At 41.0% G+C, this 15,841-nt stretch overlaps 1 protein-coding gene across 1 annotated transcript in view; it reads left to right on the top strand.

The window, feature by feature from the left end:
- LOC100980709 (orofacial cleft 1 candidate gene 1 protein) overlaps positions 1-15,841 on the top strand; it is a 100,414-nt gene that overhangs the window by 44,865 nt on the left and 39,708 nt on the right. The window contains exon 2 of the mRNA XM_063605142.1: positions 13,099-13,159. Coding sequence (XP_063461212.1) covers positions 13,099-13,159 — 61 coding nt within the window. The remainder of the gene's footprint in view (positions 1-13,098; positions 13,160-15,841) is intronic.

Genomic DNA, 15,841 nt, shown 5'->3' with positions numbered 1-15,841 from the left:
AAAATGCTCATGCTTTGAAAGAAGTGAGGCGATTCTCTGTAGAGGCTATGACATAACAAATAAAGGTTGGATATTATTTAATGCAACCATTAGAAGATATGAAATCTTGATACCCAGTAACTTACATAATTGGAAGTGATGTGGAGAGAAGAGAAAAAAAGAATAGTATAAATAAAATACATTTTAATCATTCATGGTAATATACCAAATTAATATACTTTGCTAGGACTGTCATAACAAAGTAGCTCAAACTGGGCAGCTTAAACAACAGAGATTTATTCTCTCTCTGTTCTGGAGGCTGGAAGTCTAAAATCAAGGTGTCAGCAGGGTCAGTTCTTTCTGACGGTTGTGAGGAACTATCTGTTCCATGCCTCTCCATAGCTTCTGGTGACTGCTGGCAGTCTTTGGCATTCCGTGGCTTGTGGAGGCATCACCCCCATCTCTTTCTTCAAATTCACATGGTTTTCTTCCTGTGTGCAGTTCTGTCTCTGTCACCAAATTTCCACTTTTTATAAGGAAACAGTTGCATTTGACTATGGGTCACCTTAATGATTTCATCTGAACTCATCTGCAGTATGAGTTCATCTGAACTCATACTGAACTGAACTCTAGTACTGATGTGAAGGGATTTTGCAGTAATTAAAGTATCAATCAGTGAATCTTGAGATACAGAGATTATGTAGGTAGGATAAATTTTGTCATACAAGCCCTTTCAAACCAGAAAGTTTTCTCTGGATGGTGATAGAAAGAGAAGCCAGATCACCCTATATGCAAATAAGGTCACATTCACATGTACTGGGGGTTAGAATGTTGACTTTTTTTTGGGTACCACCATTCAACCCCTAATCTATGACAAGATTAAGAAAACAACATAAGAAATATAATAACATAAAAAAACATAAGAAATTACAATTTAAATATTTTATTACTCTTTATTATTTCAATATAATATATACATGATATCAATGATAAGATACACACCATTGCATTAATTATGTTAATTACAGTTATAGAATTAACCATCATATCAAACAAAAATCATAATAGATGAAAACTATTCACCTCTATGAGTTATGAATTGGGGTGGGTAAAAAACAGGGTGGGGGGCAGATTTATATTAACCATTTTGTTGTATTTTATTTCTTGTCATAAACATTTATTTCTTTGATGAAAATTAGAAAAAAGTTTAGTCTACTCTTTCCTGAGCAATTTATATACATTAGGTTTCTCTTTCTTAAGATGAAGCTGTAACTAGCATACAGTCAAATTCATCCTTTCTAGTAAAATTCACAGTTTTGTGAATTTTGACAAGTGCATACATTCAGGTAACTACAACTATGATCAAAATATGAAAGAATTCAATTACTTTCCTCCTCATTCATGCTGGATTCCCTTTCATTCCTTTGTAGCCAACTTATCCCTTTGCCCTAGCCCTTGTAACCACTGATACACTTTCTGGCTCTATGTTTTGCCTTTTCCAGCAAGGCATATATGGAATTAAACATTTTGTAGGCTTTGAGTCTGTATTCCTTCACCTTTAAGATTTATGTCTTTTATTACTGAATAGTATTCTATTGCATGTTTTACCATGGTTTATCCATTCACCAGCTGGGGGACATTAATCAGTGTTGTTTCTATTTTTTAGAAATTAAAATAAAGCCACTAAAAATATTCATGTATGGATTTTTGTGTATGAAATATGTTTATATTTCATTTGGGGAAATGCCTAGGAGTGGCATTGACTAATGATGTTCAGCATCTTTTCATGTGCTCATTAGCTATTCATATATCTTCTTAGCAAATGTTTATTCATATCTTTTGCCCATCCTGTAACTGGGTTGCTTGCCATCTTATTATTGAATTGTAAGTGGTGTTTATATATTCTGAATATAAGTTGTCTATTAGGTATATAAATTCAAAAATAGTTTCTCCCAGTCTGTGGCTTGTCTTTTCCTTCTTAATGATGTTTTGGTAAGCCTTTTTTTTCTTTTTTTTCCTTCCCATGCTACACTTATGTAAGCATAATTTTAAACGTGTCTTCCCGTTTCCTGTCCTCTGGATATCCAATAACTAATCTAGGTACTGATGTGAAGGGATTTTACAGTAATTAAAGTATTAATCAGTCGATCTTAAGATACAGAGATTATATAGGTAGGATAAATTTTGTCACAGAAGCCCTTTCAAACCAGAAAGTTTTCTCTGGATGGTGTTAGAAAGAGAAGCCAGAGAGATTCAAAGCATAAGAAGGTTTTGATGTACACACCATTGCTGGCTTGAAGATGGAATGGGTCACAGGATGTAGAATGTGGCTACCTCTAGAAGCCAAATGTGGCTCCTAACTGACAGTCAGCAAGGAAGGGAGGCTTTCAGCCCTAAAGGTGAAAACAACTAAATCCTGTCAATAACATGAATAACATGAATGGCCCCGTGCTTCAGATAACAGTGTAGCCAGCTGACATTTTGATTTCAGTTTGAGCACAAACCAGCCATGCCCTGGCAGACTTTTGAACTATAGCATTGTGAAGCAATAAATTGGGTGTTTTGAGCAGCTAAACTTGTAATAATATGTTTTTAATTTTGAAGGTTGTTTTCTCCATTTTTTTCTTTTAGGGATTGTACCTTTGTTCTCATAATTAATTGTGAATAAGACTGCCAAAGTCACAGAAACTTTCACCTAGAATTTTAATAGTTTTAGCTTTTACATTTAGGACTATGACCCATTTGGGGTTAATTTTTGTGTATGAGTGTTGATTTTTTTTGAAATTTCTTATTTTGAAAATTATATTTTTTCTTTATCATATTTATTTTAATTCTGTCAGATATTTTTCTTTAATTCTTTAAATGTGGCTTCTTTTAATTCTTTGAACATAGTTATAATAAATGCTTTGAAGTCTTTGTCCGCTAAACGCAACTTCCTTATCCACTCAGAGTTAATTTTTATTGACAGTTTAGTTCCCTGAATATAGGTCACACTTTCCTTTTTTTTCTGTCTTGTAAATTTTTGTCAAGAACCAGACATCTTAGATAATATATTGTAGCAAATATAATTCTGATTTTTTTCCCTCGAGTGCTGTTATTGCTGCTTTTTGTGTGTTGTTATTGTTTTGCTTGTTTTCTTTTGTTCTGGTTTTAACTTGCCGGAACTTAATCTGTTGAATCTGTCTTCCCCATGATATGTGACTGCTGATGTCTCTGTTTATTTTAAGAAAAATTTAAAGGTTAAGTTTATGCTGGCTTTCTAGTGGCTCCTCTGTGTCTGCATAGTTTGGTAGTCAACCAATGATTGTCCTCAAACACCTTGACCGTAAGATTTCCGTCTTCTGCTGATGGATCTGTGGGAGGGTTTGGGAGCCCATTCAACATTCAGACAGTTTTCAGACGTTCACAGAGTTTACTTTCTGCCAGGCCCTCCCGGGTCTTTCCTGTAGACTTGCATAGCATCCAAGCCCATGCAGGATGTGTAGACAGCTGGGCCCTCTTCAATCTTCCCTGCACGTGTGCACAGCCTCCCAGTTAGCCAGAGACCTGAGAAGCAGTCAGCCAGCCCTTCTTTGGCCCTCTCATCTCTAGGTTCTTCCTGCCAAATTAATGACTAGTCAAATTTTCCACTGCTCCACCCAAGGGGGACTGCAATTCAGGATGGTAGAGCCATGGGCTTTCATCATTTGCTTCCCATTAGTTTGCTACTTCCACTTACAATACAACTGAGTGTGGATTTTCTGCCCTAGCATCAAATGAAGTCATCTCCCTCCAACAGTGAAATTATTGTTTTTTTGGCCAGACTTTCCCTGGCAACTTTACAACACTGGTCTGGCCGGAATAAGGTCAGGGTAGTGGGGGACTGGAGCAACCTCAACCAAGAATGCCATGGACTCCCCCAGTTCATGCCTTAATTTGAGCAGTTTTCCATTAATTAATGTTTTTCTCTATTTGTTTTTCACCTCTGGTCATTTTCCAGAGCACTGAGATTACTGTTTTAGACTCTTTTCTTCTTGCAATTTTATAATTGTTTTTTGAAGGCTGAGTTTTGACAATCTTCATTCCACCATGTTCATATCCCACATCATCATTTCTGTTTTTTTTTTTTTTTTTTTTTTTTTTTTTTTTTTTTTTTTTTTTTGGAGACGGAGTCTTGCTGTGTTGCCCAGGCTGGAGTGTAGTGGTGCAATCTTGGCTCACTGCAACCTCTACCTCCCGGGTTCAAGCGATTCTTCTGCCTCAGCCTCCGGAGTAGCTGGGATTACGGGTGCACGCCACCACACCTGGCTAATTTTTGTGTATTTTTAGTAGAAACTGGGTTTTGCCATGTTGGCCAGGCTGGTGGCAAACTCCTGACCTCTGGTGATCCACCCACCTCTGCTTCCCAAAGTGTTGGGATTACAGGTGTGAGCCACCACATCCGGCCCCACATCATAATTTCTGAAAGATATTTTTCAGGGTATAAAAGTTTGTATTTATGATTTTTTTTTTTTTCTGTAAAGATGTTTCCTTTGCTGCCTGCTGGTTCACATAGTTTTTGATTGTCTGCTGTAATTCGTATGTGTGTTCCTCTGTGTGTGATATGCCTCTTTTCTCTGTCTGCCTTCAAGATTTTTTCTTTGCTGTTGGTTTTTAGTAGTTTGTAGATGATATATCCAGGTGTGTTTTATGCTAGTTGGTCTTCTCTGAGTTCCTTCGAATGTGAGTTTTGGTGTCCATCACTAATTTGAGGGAATTCCTAGCCACCATCCCTTCAGTGGTTTTTCTACCCTGTGCTCCCTTCTCCTTTTGCTTTCAAAATTACAGGTATGTCCGATTATTCGAATTGGTCCCATCACTCTCGGATCCTCTGCATTAACTTTTTTTTTTTAACTCATTAAAAAAAATCTTTGTGGTTAAATTTGAGTAATTTCTATTGGTAATAGTTTGAGTTCAACTGATTCTATCCTCAGTCATGTTGAGACTACTAATGAGGTTGTTGATAGCATTCTGAATACCATACTATTTGTAACATTTTCATTTAATTCTTTCTTATAGTTTCCATCTCTCTGCTGAAATTCCACATCTAGTCAGGTATGTTGTCCACCTTTTATATTAGGGCCTTTAACACTTTAATCACATTATTTTTAATTATCTGACATTTTCAACACCTGGGTCACATCTGATTCTGCTTCTCTTGATTGCTTTGTCTATCTGACAGAGTGCCCCCTCTCCTCCACTCTCCCTTTGCTTTTTTATATGTCACCTGACTTTATCGGAAAGCTGGTCATTTTGGGTAGGACAGTAGAGACTGAGATAAACATTCTTTATACCAGAAATGGCATGCCTTTTATTTTGTTAGTCTTTCAATGTGTGGGGGTCAGTCTGTCTAGCCAGGACAGGACTTGAGCTGGGTGTGGTTGTTGTTGTCGTTAAGGCTATCATCAGTGTGTCACAGGCTGAGAACTCCTCTAGTCTTAACTCATGCTTAGAGTGGTGGTTGTTAATAGGAGAAGTTTCTTCAGTGTTGGCTTAAGGTTCAAGTTTAAGCCCCCCTTTTTTTTTTTTTTTGAGATGGAGCCTTGCTCTGTTGCCCAGGCTGGAGTGCAGTAGTGCTATTTCGGCTCACCGCAACCTCCACCTCCTGGGTTCAAGCGATTCTCCTGTCTCAGCCTCCTGAGTAGCTGGGACTATAGGCACGTGCCACCACGTCCGGCTAATTTTTGTATTTTTAGTGGAGATGGGGTTTCACCGTGTTAGCCAGGATAGTCTCGATCTCCTGATCTCGTGATTTGCCTGCCTCGGCCTCCCAAAGTTCTGGGATTACAGGCGTAAGCCACCGTGCCTGGCCATATTTAAGTCCTTTCTTTGCAGCTTTCCTTTAGAGAGCGTCGCTCTTTATGTTTTTGCTCCTCTTCCACCAGGACATTGATATTATTGGCTACTCAGTGCTTGCTAGCCTGATGGTAGGCTGCGTGGATATTCTTCTCAGAATTAAGCTGGAGCTGTGTCTCTGGGTCTCAGGGATGGGGCCATCTCAGTGATCCTGTCCCTCTGCCTTAAGTAGGAGACCTCTAATAATTCGGGCCAGGAAATTTTCTTGCTCCTACCACAGGGTTACAGGGTATGTTTGTATTCTCTTCTCCCAGCTGCAAAGAGTCTTAACCTGTGGCTTGGTACAACAGGGTTCACTGCCCTTCCAACAGATGAGGCTTCTTTTCCTTAGGAGAGGTACAGATGGAATATTCAGGTAAGGCTTTGTGCTTTTCTGTAGTGGCTTCTCTTCCTCTCCACAAAACCTGCATCACTAGGGAAGCTTTGTCTGGACCAGGGTTTCTCAATAGCAGCTCTGTTGATATTATGGATTGGGCAATTCTTTGTCGTAGTGGACTCGTCTATGTATTGTAGGATGTTTAACCACATTACTGGCCTCTACCCACTGGATCCCCCAAGTTGTGACAATCAAAAATATCTCCAGACATTGCCAAAGGTCCCCTTGGAGGCAAAGTTTCCCCCCATTTGGATCCACCACTCTGGGCTCTCACCTTGCCCCAGTATTTATTCTGAGCACCCAGAAGGTCTATGGAGAAGAAGCTGTGAGTAGATGTGAATTTCCCTTGTGTTTGAAGACCCCACAAGTTCTATACTGTTAACGAAGCCACATTCAGACTTTAGACATTTTTGACAATTTTTGGGTGAATTCTTCTTACTGATTTGCAAGGGGTCTCCTACCTGCTCCAGTAAGCAAGTGCTTGCGTCCTGTCACTCCTTGGAGGCACTTTACTGTCTCTAGGTTTCGGATTAATCTGTCACCCTATGACCTCAGCTCTCTGATGAGTTTAATAGCATTGGTAAATTTGCAGATTACTTAGGATATTTATTGCTTTACATTTGGGAATGATGCCCTTTCCAGCTTTGGACACCTTAAGTGGAAGCTGGAAGTCTGATATACACAATCTTAAAAATTTCTCAAATATCCTGTAGAGAAACTGGAGACTTTCAGAGGTTAAGCATCTCCTCTGTGTGCAGGAGATTTGAACCAGTTCTTTCTTTCTTTTTTTTTGAGACAGAGTCTTGCTCTGTCTCCCAGGCTGGAGTGCAGTGGCACGATCTCAGCTCACTGAAAGCTCCATCCCCCGGGTTCATGCCATTCTCCTTCTCAGCCTCCCGAGTAGCTGGGACTACAGACGCCCGCCACCATGCCCGGCTAATTTTTTGTATTTTTAGTAGAGATGGGGTTTCACCATGTTAGCCAGGATGGTCTCGATCTCCTGACCTTGTGATCCGCCCGCCTCTGCCTCCCAAAGTGTTGGGATTACAGGCGTGAGCCACCACACCCGGCCAAACCAGTTCTTTCTTAACTATACATGCCAGTCCATTCCACACTGCCGTTCTTACTCCTATGTAGAGTGATGGTGTGTTAACTATTGACTCTCCAAGGCAGGGTTTATATTCCTCTTTTTACTTATTCCTCAATGTAGATTTAGACAGTAGTGCAGAAAACTACTGGGCAGGATGAGGGGGAGAGTTTGTCATTGTGGGTACCAGGCCTCCTCTCATCTGTCTCTCAGAAGTTTCAAATTCGGATGCCTGTAGGGGCCAGGCAAGAAACATAAATGAGTTAAGTGTGCTGGGTCTATATGGGCTCTCGTTTTCCTTGACACTTGTGGCCCTGCTTTTGTTAGTGACAGGGGAAAATCTTTCTTTGTAAGAAAAACAGCAGTGCAAGCTAAGGATTGGCAGAGTTTTTAAAATTGGGGCATACATTGTGAGGGCTCCTGGACACTCCCTATTGTCTTAGAGCCACCCATGAATATTACCTATCTGCCTTGAGATCACTTCATTCAACATTACATAAATATTTTTCAAGCACCCACTGCTTCCGAGGCTCTGCTCTTCGTTCCAAGGATGTAGCAATGACTAAAACGACGCCTTAATGGAGAGGACATTTTGGTTTGTGGTCTGCAGTAGGGAGAATGGGATCTATGGGCCTGGAGAGTATTGCCTGAAAAACACGCTGCTGCCACTCACCTCTGGCCAATTGCTGCCAACCATGAATGCTGACTCTATGTTGCCAAAGCTTTTAATTTTCCAAGACAAATCAGAAATTGGATTTCTATTTTAAGTGGCAACTTTATTTTTAAATACTGGCTCAACATTTTAAAAATCACTGTGGAGGTTAAACAAAATGTGTCTGCAGACAGAATCTGGCTTGCAACCTCTGTTAAATACCATCTTTGCCCTTGCTGGTCTGCTTGAGAAGAGAAATGCAATGAAACGACAGCTGTAGCCATGTTAATTCCCTTCTCTGGAAGCAATGAACCAGTCGTCAGAGATTTGGCAATTCCAAGGCTTAATTTGCAATATAAGGCCAACAATTTCAGTGAAAGCCGTTTTAAAATCAGCCTTCAAATCAACAAACAACAAAATGACTATACAAATCAGCAGTGCTTATTAACCTGGACTCAAGAGAATGTGGCCAACAGGTTACTTGCAAGCAGGGGATATTGAGGTTATTAATCTGCTTGCAAGTTGGAGATTGGTTTTTAGAAAATGATCCCTATTGTAGGCCACTTGTATTTCTATAAAGATGCTACACTGTGATCCAAACCTGCAGCCACAGTGTGAGTTTTGCAGTGGTGTCCGTTTATTTATTAAGTCTAGGATTCCTGATAAAGCATAAAGTTATTATTATTTTGGTAAATTTACAGTGTTTATAATTTCTTTTTCTTTAAGCTAGCTACTTTGGAGGGTTTTTTTGACAGTCAATGTCTTTTTTTTTTTTTTTTTGAGATGGGAGTCTTGTTCTTGCTGTGTCACCCAGGCTGGAGTGCAGTGGCTCAATCTCAGCCCACTGCAACTCTCACCTCCCAGGTTCAAGTTACTCTCCTGCCTCTGCCTCCCGAGTACCTGGGATTACAGGCGTGCATGACCACGCCTGGCTAATTTTTAGTAGAGATGGGGTTTCACCATGTTGGCCAGGCTGGTCTCGAACTCCTGACCTCAGGCAATCCACTCAGCCTCTCAAAGTGCTGAGATAACAGGCGTGAGCTACTGCACCTGGCCAACAGTGAAGATCTTATAGATAGTTTAGCAAATGAATCCATTTTCTGATTGGCTTCGTATTTTGCCAGTTACTCGAGCAGTAGTTTTTTTGTGTTTCAAAAGGAATGTGGTAATGTGTCCGGAATTGGTGGGTTCTTGATCTCACTGACTTCAAGAATGAAGCCACAGAACCTCGAGGTGGGTGTTGCAGTTCTTAAACACAGTGTCTGGCATTTGTTCCTTCTGATGTTCGGATGTGTTAGGTATTTCTTTCTTCTGGTGAGTTTGTGATCTCATTGGCTCAGGAGTGAAGCTGCAGACCTTCGTGGTGAGTGTTACAGCTCATAAAAGCAGTGTGGACCCAAAAAGCAAGCAGCAGTAAGATTCATTGCAAACAGCAAAAGAACAAAGCTTTCAGACCGTGGAAGAGGAACAGACGAGATTGCCACTGCTGGCTTGGGCAGCCTGCCTTTATTCCCTTATCTGGCCCCACCCACATCCTGCTGATTGGTCCATTTTACAGAGAGCTGATTGCTCTATTTTACAGAGAGCTGATTGGTCCGTTTTGACAGGGTGCTGATTGGTGCCTTTACAATCCCTGACCTAGACACAAAAGTTCTCTAAGTCCCCACTAGATTAGCTAGACATAGAGCACTGATTGGTGCATTCACAAACCTTGAGCTAGACACAGGATGCTGACTGGTGCATTTACAAACCTTGAGCTAGACACAGAGTGCTGATTGGTGTATTCACAATCTCTTAGCTAGACATAAAGGTTTTCTCCAAGTCCCCACTAGACTCAAGAGCCCAGGTGGCTTCACTCAGTGGATCTTGCACCGGGGTGGCAGGTGGAGCTGCCTGCCAGTGACATGCCTTGCGTCTGCAGTCCTCAGCCCTTGGGCAGTCAATGGGACCGGGTGCTGTGGAGCAGGGGGCGGTGCTCGTAGGGGAGGCTGGGGCTGTGCAGGAGCTGGAGCGGGGGCGAGGGCAGGGGCGGGGAGGGGGAGGCGAGGGCATGGCGGGCTGCAGGTCCGAGCCCTGCCTGGCAGGAAGGCAGCTAAGGCTCAGGGAGAAATTGAGTGCAGCGTTGGTGGGCCGGCACTGCCGGGGGACCCGGTGCACCCTCCGCAGCTGCTAGCCCTGGTGATAAGCCCCGTACTGCCCGGGGCTGGCGGGGGCCAGCCGGCCTTTCCGAGTGCAGGCTGGCCAAGCCCATGCCCATCCAGAACTCTAGCTGGCCCACAAGCATGGCGTGCAGCCCTGGTTCCCGCCTGCGCCTCTCCCTCCACACTTCCTGGCAAGCTGAGGGAGCCCACTCTGGCCTCAACCAGCCCAGAGAGGGGCCCCCACAGTGCAGTGGCGGTATGAAGGGCTCCCCAAGCATGGCCAGAGTGGACACCGAGGCCAAGGAGGTGCCAAGAGCGAGTGAGGGCTGCGAGGGCTGCCAGCACGCTGTCATCCTTCAGTAGCTGATTGTTAATAATCACTAACTTGTTGAAATTATTACATACTGACAGAATCTACTCATTGTCCTATGAACTTCTTGTTCTGATTTTCTTCACCACTCTTTGCTCACGTGTTTCTTCCGTTTCCCTTTTCCCATTTGACTGTCTATTCCTCAAAGTTCACTCTGCTGCCTGTGCACATATTTACTGGGTCCCTGCATCCTCTATACTGATCAAGCTCCTCTGGCCTCTGGAACCCAGCCTCATATCTCTTTTCTCTATCCTCACCACTTGCCAGAGCTCCTTAGGAGCTGAAGGGCTGTTTTCCAGATTTTAACAATTCTTTCCCACTTTTGAGGTCTCTGAACTAAGCCCTGAGGAGTTGCACTGGGGACACATTTTCATGTGTCGGTATATCCATCACAGCCAACAGCTTGCCGAAATCTGTTCATGCTCTAAAGCCAGGTCACATGTTTACTGATTTTCCTTGGCTCAGGATGGGCCATTTGCTTTTCATCACCCATGTTCTGCTGGTTGTCCCCCATTTGTGAGGGTCTGACTACAACCCCCAAATTCCAGCTCATACAAACTCAGTGACTGACATGCTTTATTGAAATAATGCCTAATTGAACCTGTCAGAGATTCCCAAGTGGGGAGGCACCCTGGGCCACTCTCGTTGTTCCTGAGACAGGGCAATAGACAGCTAGCTGTACGCCTCCCCTGGTGACAGCAGCTTTTTAAAATGATACAACACTCACTTCTATCAGGCTGCCTTCTGGATTCAACTCTACATTTTGTCTGAGATAATGAGGAATTTTGATCTTATTTTACAATTATATTGGGTCTTACTCTACTGAGACTGCATTCTGAATATTTGTGCAGAAAGGCATTTAAAATGCAGCCATCTATGAAGGAAGACAAGTGGTCTGCCTTATTTGAAGTTTCCTGAGCATTCTATTTATGTTAATAGAGGCAACCTGGGCTTTTTGGCTTATACATTTTGGGTTATATGTCTGCAGAATACATTTATGATGACGATAACTTGAGCAATGTTACAAATTACAAACATTTTCAAAGACAGATATTGACTATTAGATTAAGGCCAAATTCAAGGGAAAAAAATTCTGCTCCACATATGTTCCTAGAAGTAGATGCTTTTGAATTACTCTTCAGTCACTGTGCTGTGGAAAACACAAGCAAGTCAAACTTCAATTTCTGCTAATTGTTTAAATTTTTAAAATCTTGACACTGGTTTTTTCTTTTAAATAATTTTACATGTCTTTCACTTATTTTAGGAAGTAATTCAATATAATCTTTAAAAATCATGTTACTTTTACATAAAACAGTAGGAGTTTTTAAATTAGCACTAGAAGGACTAAAATCTTTCATTTTTCAACATTGATACTATTCAAAAGCTCATATACACAAAGCGTATATAATTTTTGAAAACAATAATAGATAGCTCTTGATTTTGAAAAAGTAATTTTTGAAAACAATAATAGCTCTGAATAAGAAAAGTGTCACATGTATCATTCATACATGATGGGCTTTATTTTACTGTCAAATACTGATAACCATCTCAAAAGGGCAAACTTCGAGTTTAAAATTTAAAAGAATTTTTTTTTTTTTTTTGAGACAGGGTCTGGCTCTGTCACCCAGGCTGGAATGCAGTGGCACGATATCACCTCACCGCAACCTCTGTCTCACAGGCTCAAGCCAGCCTCCCACCTCAGCCTCCCAAGCTGGGACTCCAGGCATGTGCCACCATGCCTGGCTAATTTTTATATTTTTTGTAGAGATGGGTATCTCACTATATTGCCCAGGCTGGTCTCAAACTCCTAAGCTCAAGCAATCCACCCACCTTGCCTCCCAAAGTACTAGGATTACAAGTGTGAGCCACCATATGTGGCCTAAAAGATTATTCTGGTGAATGTTTACAATAATTTAATAAATGCTGAGATCATCATTCATTAAAAAAATTCCATTTATTCTAATTATCTGGGCCCAGACTGTATTCTGGTGTAGTATTTCTGTCAATTAAAATAATATCAAATGTAATCGTTTGCAGATTGACCTTAATAATTTATTGTATGACTTTAAGGAGTTTTATGAGTGTTAGAACCACATTTCCTTTCATTATAATTTTTATATTTTATATCTTTGCCGGATAACGTTCTCAGGGTGTAATCTGCTTAGCCCCTCAGTACACATATTTATCATTGACTTTATCAGATATTATCTACTTACGACTGTTGCAAAACTGGATCATAACTTTTAAATGATAAACAGTACAGGTACCTAAGGTATGCAGCAGCAAGTTGTCATTGTAACTTCAATGCAATCTGAATTTGTCACTTCTGGGGCATAAAATAGGATATTTAAGCATCTAAATCAAATCTGAAGTTTTCCTAGAGATTGCCTTTGTAAAACATTTTGAGAATATTGACTGACCCTCAGTTTATTAGGAATCTCGCTTAAGCAATGAGCAACAACAACAAAAGTAAGACACCAGCTTATATCCTGTTGACTTTATACTTAGATTTTTCGGAACCATTAAGTAGCACTGTAGCTCTCCAATCCCACATTGCTTAACATAGCTCATGATTGGGTCAATTTACCTTGGTTTTTAAATATTCTTTTTCTTTTTTAGAGAGACTGGATTGAAATCTGTGCATTGCCAAGGGAAAGAAGCTGAGAACATGGAGAGAGAGGTAAGATCGATGTCACAGTAGGCCCCTCCTTAATTTTTTTTCCTTTAAAAGCAAGGCTTTCAAGCTTGACTTTTCGTTTTCCATGGATGGAAAGTATAGAAATGAGTAGAAATGTAGCCTCCTTTGTAGCACTCACGAGTAAAGAGGATGATTAACGAGTGTAGCAGGGAACATTGTAGCAAAAGAGAGAGAGTCTATGGAAGAGAAACAAAAGTGCCTCAGAATTCCCAAGGATTCCCATGATCCATAGTAGGACCTCATGGTGCCTGTCCGCTGTTTCTATTTTTGATTAGATTTATAAACACAGCACCACATATTTTCATGTGGCTTATCGCCTAGGGGCAGAATCAGATTGGCTGCACTGAAACTGTGAGGCTTGTGAATTTTGGGCAAGGGCTAGAGTGAAATAAGTAGTGTAATTGTTTTTGTGGAGTGACCGTAGGACCTCCTCTGTTCTGAATTACACATGGCTCAACCCTTTGACCTGACCAGACTCTGCAAAGGCTGGCAGGACTCCTAACGCCGTGCTGAAAGGGTCGTCGCTGAACAAGCTGGAACGTTATCTGTCAGGCCAGATGTGGGCCAACAACTAGATTCAAATATATTAATTACTAGTAGGACACATTTGCGACCACTTCGGCTTCACTTAACCCGTCATCATATAAGTTACTATTTCAACAGGAAGTGCCAGTGCGGGGAATGTTTAGAATCCAAATGTAGCACAGATCCTTTGATAAATAGATTATTAGGCTATTTTTTTTTTTAGTTTACTAAATTTTGGATCATCTTTGAGAATATTTTGCCTAATAATTCAAGCATGATTATTTTGATTTTTCTAATATCCCCAGGTTTGGGGGGAATGTCATAAGCCATGATTAAAACTCTTTCATCTCAACGAGTTTAATTCTTTCAAAATAGATGGTAATCCACTGATATAATTCCTTGAAAGAATCAAAGCTGCGGGAATGCAGAGAACTGGGAAAAGATTTGGGAGAATCATAGGTGCTGACATTTGTGCAATTGTGGAGAATTCATTCTGTGATGCACATGATGATGAGTTGGATAAAGATGTTTATATCTATCTAGGTATGATTTTGAAGTGACACCCTTGAATTTTTGTTTCGGATTCAGCAGCTTAAATTTTCAAAGGCAATCTAAGCAGAAATCTCAAGTTTATTTTTAGGCCCTTGACATTATTACCAAAACTAGTCCTATTTCTGGAATATGCCTAAAAATTTTTTAAATTTGCTTTCTTTCCTTGCCAATGCTACACAGTAAAGCTCTCTGTAGATATTTTATGTTTACACTCACATGGAAATAATTTAGCATTTAAATATTTGCTTTCTTATCTGAGGCAACTCAGGCTAAATATTAATTCAATTCTTAGTTACATGACACTTAAAATTTTCTTTAAAGAGTACACAACTTTATGTGTTTGTGTTTTGTTTTTGTTTTTGTTTTTTTTTTGAATTGTATTTTTCTCTTCCTCCAGTGACTCTAAACATGAAAATGGGGAGGTCCTCATCAAATCAGTTACAAAAAATAAAAAAATAAAAAATAAAAAACACTAAGATATTCTATAAGTCCCCCAACAAAACTGCATTCAGCCCTACCCAGTCTCACTCTCATTAGCAGTGAAGGGTTTGCTCTCCACACAATCTAACATGGAATGCTTAGAGCAGACAGGTGCAAATTGCAAGCTGTTTCACTTTGGCTGTTATCCCTTGAATCGACAAAGTAATAGACTGGGAGAACAAAAAAGGTTCCAGCTCAAGCTGCATAAATGAAAGTCTTAACAGGGACACACCAGCTGGCTAGGAGAATTCAATGTAGTGAATACTAAACATTACCTTTGTGCCACTTGCCAACGAAAAGGGCTTCAGTGACACCCCCTCCCTTTGATGATTGAGATGATGTGCCTTCAAAATCGTATCTTGCTTTATTGTAAAGGCGATACTGTGGCCGAAGTGGATGAGAACGGAATCCAACATACCTGTTCCTGTAATGTTGCCATCATTACACTCCTCCGAGCGATTCAGGCATGATTAGGTTCCTGGAGTGGGACCAGATTGACAGTATTTCTATCCATGTCTTTTTTGGCTGATCCAAGCAAAGCCCTAGAGCAGTGAAACAACAAAACACAATCACTAGCACCCCCGCCTCCCCAGCAAGATGAATCGCTGAGCTGGTCTGCCGAAAAAAACAGTTGTTCATATTAGGAACACCTAATTTCATTTCATGGAAGAGCCATGCCACGCCGGGATGTGTAGGAATCTAAGGTATGCGTTTCCAAAAAGAGACCCTAACTCTGTCATTCCAAAGTTGCTTCTCTTTGTGACTCCCCAGTATGTACAGGAACTGTTGTCTGCAAGAAGGAACTTTTCACTTGAGCTTTGAGGCTACTGACTTGGTCTGACCCTGCAGATAAGGGTAGGAAGAAAAAGAGCTGGCCTTGTTTACAGCCGGACAGAAGAAAACAGCCAGACACAAATGAGGGGTGACGGTTTCATGAAGCACAATTGGTTGATCCCAGATGCAATCTGACTGCCCTGAACTGAGCGATGATCCGTACAGTATGCAGAATTCACTTTCTTGCTGGTCTGTGCCCACCAGCCTTGGAGGAGTGCTCCCCGCGTCCCTCAGCCATGGCTTTGAGTGCAACCGGAGCTGAACAACTGCACC

Source organism: Pan paniscus, chromosome 5 (genome assembly GCF_029289425.2).
Source record: "Pan paniscus chromosome 5, NHGRI_mPanPan1-v2.0_pri, whole genome shotgun sequence".
Taxonomy (NCBI): Eukaryota; Metazoa; Chordata; class Mammalia; order Primates; family Hominidae; genus Pan; species Pan paniscus.
This window is presented reverse-complemented; position numbering and strand designations above follow the sequence as displayed.